Genomic DNA, 5000 nt, shown 5'->3' with positions numbered 1-5000 from the left:
ATCCCTTGGGTATGATGTGGAGAGGGAGTAGTCATACCCTGGTGAGAGGAGGTGCGTGTGTCAGCATGTCCATGAAAATATTTAGCGGCCATTTTTGACAAGTCGCGTACACTAACTTATAAGAATGCTACAAAGAAACACAACGAGAAGCTTAATCTTACGTTCGGTGCGATATTGAACGACGGCGACAGTGACATGGATCTCCTCTGGGTGAGCATCAGGTGAGGAGCTTATGGAGTAGAACCTGGGTCCGATGAGAGGAAGGCGGGTGATGAGGAGTCCGGCGTCCAGGCTGACGCTGGGGAACTCCTCAAGGACCTCCTTCAGGTGTGGGTAGCGCAGGTGTTTCCATTCTTCGTATTCGTGGGGGTCCTGCGGAGGGGAATTAAGGTCACGATCACTTTAGTATAGTGGTTTTGCTTACAGACATTAGAGTAGGATTTCTTGATTGAAATTGCTTGCAAGAAGGTTTTCATCTCAAAGATGTGAGGATTGCTGTTGGACGTCGTTAAAGAAACTGGAGTGATCAAACTTGACGTAATTCATTGTTGATATGGTCTTCCATCGTAACAAAGAATGTAATTAAAGGAAATATACGTTCAAATAAATAGGAAAAATCATAATACACACTGTTGCGTTTTAAAATATAAATAAAAATGTAAAAAGGACTTTTCATGAAGTTATAGTAAGAGTTAAGAATGTTAATCTAATGATGAATGCCTTTTATAGTTGATGCATCAATAAATTGTAGTTGAAGATACTAAGACTGCAATATAAATCCAGATGAAAAAGTAATGACAAAAGGAGACCTTCACAATCTACTGATATATAAAAATGATTTATCAAATAGGGATTTTTTCTCTCCAAAATATATCTCCTTAGCCTCTACGATAATGTTTTCCTCACTGGCACATCATATGAAAAAAAATAACCATTTATTCCTTATGATAACAGTCTATCATTTCCCTTATTACAAATAAGCCATCTCAACTCACAGTAGCTAACTGATCGAGTCTTGTTTTCTGATCATTGTCGTGAGCGTATTCAGCCAGGAGATGCAAGAAATTCGGTGAAGGGGGCGTCGTGATATCCAGGTAACGGGTAAGTAAGACTCTGACACTCGCTGTGGGGAGACGCTCGTGGGGCTCCCAGGTTTCTACAACACCTGCAGGAGAAGGTTTGGTAAATGTCATAAGTAGGGACAAGGAAACACTGATATTGCTCAAGGGTTGATGCTAGATTCCAAGTTTTTTTTTTTACATCAGAAGAAAACACTTCGTACGCAATTTGGGGTCCAATATCTTTTTTTTAAAGGTGAAAAGCGATGTCTTCTCTCTCTCTCTCTCTCTCTCTCTCTCTCTCTCTCTCTCTCTCTCTCTCTCTCTCTCTCTCTCTCTCTACCCAAAAAATAATAAACAGCCATGGAGAAATGTGGCAACATTATTCCAGTCATTCTTCTTACAGATAACCATTCACTCTCCCTCATACCAACTCCAAAATTGGCCTCACTCAAACATAAAATGTTTAACATTATTCGTTCATTTTAGTATTTGTTATGATTTCTGCAATGTTCCCCTTAACGGTATTTATGATTCCATCATGTGCCAATGCACAAAGAACATAAAATCAATAAAATATCAATGTTCATTGAAAATAGGTCGAAAATATCATGTACCGTCAATGAAAACTTGCACATAAACGGAAGCTGTTTTTTTTTTATTGCAAACTATGTTTATGTCATCATTTATTTAAAATGTTATGTATATAGGGACCACTTAAAGAACACAATTTTAAGTCTCATTGCAATTGCATAGTTACATATGTCCAGTATTCCTGGAATTGAACACATGCACGCAAAATTACATTGGATGAGCTGCATTTGCACTGAAATACATCCAATAGCCTTATATCATCCCCAGGCACGTGCATGCCCATATTTACTTTAATAATAATAATAATAATAATAATAATAATAATAATAATAATAATAATAATAATTACCATTGATTGAATGGACTTCCTTCTGTAAAAGAACCTGGACTGGCTGATCTGGATTCGGACAGTTTTCCAGTCGTGCCAAGATAGCATCCACAAGCTGGCGCCGGTTGGCAGGCAAGATGGCCACGTGATCTCCCGGACTGTAACTTAGATCGTTAATTCCCTCTGTGCTTAAAATGACTTGCTGCGTCCACCTGCTGGTTATGAGGATAGTGGATTTAAATGATAGAAACAACGAACTTATTCAAGATTAATTTGTACATCATATTAATGAAAAGCTCCATATTCATAGACTGCTTAAAGTTCATAAGTTAATTATATCTAATTATAACTCTTAGCTCAGTGATTTATGTACTTTTATATTGGAATGTAATAAATTTGAAAAGGAGTAAACAGTATGCTGATCTAATAAACATAAGTTACTGAAACATAGAAAACTCATTGAAAATCATAAATTTTAAATGGGGTCTTATACTAATCAAGAAATAAGAAATATGCATACCTCTCTGCTGTCTTATATAGGAGTAATGTAATTTCACACTGATAAATGGGTTTAGAGTTAGACCATAACATGTGAAATATTATTTAAGAAGTTCCACTGAATCTCTAACCCAGCAAAACCTGCATATCAAATGGCAAACACTTGGTGCATAGATTTCAACCAATCTTCTAGAAATACTCTGAAATACTTAGGAGGGTAGCTTTTAGAATTCTTAAAAATCAAATGAATACATTTATAATTAATAATGTAATAAAAAGGAAAACCACTTCCTTGGTTTAGCTTCAGAGGTTTTAAAAACCTAGCTGCTTGAATATTTACCTGGCATTTTCTCCATGAAGATTTCTCGAGACCATAACCTGACAAGATCTAACTCTTTTCCCATGTGCTCGAGACAAGCCTGAAAAAAATTAAATGACTGATAAAAGAAAAGAGATATACAAATAAAAACATATGTTGATTGAAATAAGAGTTAGGCAAACATTACAAAACATAATTTAATAATGATGAATTAGTGCTACGAAAAAGACTATGTTAAAATTTTCTGATTACCTGAGGCTATGTCATCCATTTTGGTACTCGGCGACAATTTAATCTTATCAGCTGTGGCTGATGTTTCCGTCTTGAGAGCAGCTGTGGCCTCTTTCATTGCAACGTCATCGTCCAAACAGAAGGTTTCACATCCAACCTGTAATAAAACTACTAATGTAGTTCAAATTTATTTGCACCTAAAAATTTATCACAGGATAAAAAAAAAAAATAAAAATCCATCCATCATTACCATCATGGTTCTGAAAAAAAAAAAAAAAAAAAAAAAAAAAAAAAAAAAAAAAAAAAAAAAAAAAACAGGCCTAGTCCATTGCTTTACCTTTGTTATTCCCATGAATGTAAAATATTAGCAAAGACTCAAAATTTGGCTGATCATACATGAATTGTTTCCCTTCATAAACCGGTATCTCACTTTTTGTTTACGCTACCCTATTTTTTTTGTAGCAGTAAACACTTAGAAGACGGTCCTTTCTTTGATTTGTTTAAACATTGTGCATTATTATCACTAAAGAATTGTTCAAATACTGATTTCTCTCAAATGTCTTTACCCATTACACAGTTTGACTTTGTGGTATTGCTTAAACTTCAGAACTATCCTGATCTTAGAGCTAGAAATTAATCTTAGCCTAACTTGAAAGAGTTTGGTGAAGACTAATTCAAATATCTGGACATGTTCTTTAGATGCTACACTTAGAATTGTGTGAGCTACGCATCTTTTTCTTTGTTTTGAAAATAGATTTCATACTAAGGGAAGCTCTCTCTAATCATTAATATAGCTCAAAACTTAAAATTGTAAACTTGCTCCACATTCTACGATTTTTACTTAAAATGTCACTCTCTGGAGCTTCTTTATTGCATGCCAATATTACTCTGACATTGTACACTTCAGGTTTTACAGTACCAGATACATTTTAAGAATTCTAAATTGGAAGGTTAACTAGTTTCCTCAATCCTTGTTACATAGATCCTTTCGCCGTCCTATTGCAAAAAGACTTATCAGGACAATTTTCTCACAGTGCAAAAATGTTGATTTGGTAAACCATGACCATCGTTTCTTCAGCAAGCAAGAATTGATTTTCATTCTTTTCATCTACTTTAAACCATAACAAATGACGGTCATTAATGTATGTACTTTTTCCGAAAATTGCCATTCGTTAATTTGGACATCTCATTTTGATAATAATGTACTTTTATCATGATATTTGTCAAGATGAAAATAATATTTACATATACAAATTACTTATAATTGGCCAGAAAAACAATAATTAACTGAGTTGAAAATTTAACTTCTAAAATGAGTTTAAATGTTTATAAGGAATGCATTATATTAAAGTTTATAATGTAGAATTCAAAAACTCGTAAAGTGTTTCGTTACCTTGAAAACGTCACCAGCCCACTGTTTGAAGGCCTGTTCTTGCCCAGCCAACTCATCACCACAAGTAAGGTACATAAGTCGCTCTCCTCCGAGTTCTGCCAACAGATTGTCAACGTATTTCCCAAAAGCACAGAAGTTGGGGTAAGCGCTTGAGCCTAATGCAAATACAGCAAACCTGAAAAACAAAAAAACATTTATTGGGATACTACAGGAACTAGAGCAGTTCAAGTAAATTAAATGGACATAGGCTGAAATGCTCCAAATATAACCATTTCTTCGGGTCTAATCTATTGAATCCATGAAATTCCTCAGAACTTTCATGATTTTGGATCATAATCAACATCTAAAATCCATATTTAGATCAGTTTAAGATAACTTGCAACATATCAAGTGACGTTTTCTAGCTAAGAGACATTCAAATTATGTATCTAAAGTACCACTAAAAAAGTCAGAGCACTTGAAAACTCTAGTATTATTCTTATGACTTTCGACTTTCGTGACAAACTTTGTCTCGATCTTTTTGCAGCAATACATGTTATATCCGTGAATCAAACGGAATGCAATACATCAGATAGATGT

General features: G+C 34.6%; 1 protein-coding gene across 4 annotated transcripts in view; it reads right to left on the bottom strand.

The window, feature by feature from the left end:
- The window catches only part of Nos (Nitric oxide synthase), a 58501-nt gene that overhangs the window by 6539 nt on the left and 46962 nt on the right, over positions 1 to 5000 (bottom strand). For all 4 annotated transcript variants that reach the window (XM_068383036.1, XM_068383037.1, XM_068383038.1 and 1 more), the window contains 6 exons: positions 4422 to 4596; positions 3050 to 3185; positions 2819 to 2897; positions 2002 to 2195; positions 996 to 1165; positions 162 to 372 (listed from right to left, as the gene is read on the bottom strand). In XM_068383036.1, the coding sequence (XP_068239137.1) occupies positions 162 to 372; positions 996 to 1165; positions 2002 to 2195; positions 2819 to 2897; positions 3050 to 3185; positions 4422 to 4596 (965 nt within the window). The remainder of the gene's footprint in view (positions 1 to 161; positions 373 to 995; positions 1166 to 2001; positions 2196 to 2818; positions 2898 to 3049; positions 3186 to 4421; positions 4597 to 5000) is intronic.

The sequence above is a fragment of the Palaemon carinicauda genome, chromosome 11, assembly GCF_036898095.1.
Source record: "Palaemon carinicauda isolate YSFRI2023 chromosome 11, ASM3689809v2, whole genome shotgun sequence".
Lineage (NCBI taxonomy): Eukaryota > Metazoa > Arthropoda > Malacostraca > Decapoda > Palaemonidae > Palaemon > Palaemon carinicauda.
The sequence above is the reverse complement of the archived record's forward strand: the minus strand, read 5'-3'. Positions and strand labels throughout refer to the sequence as shown.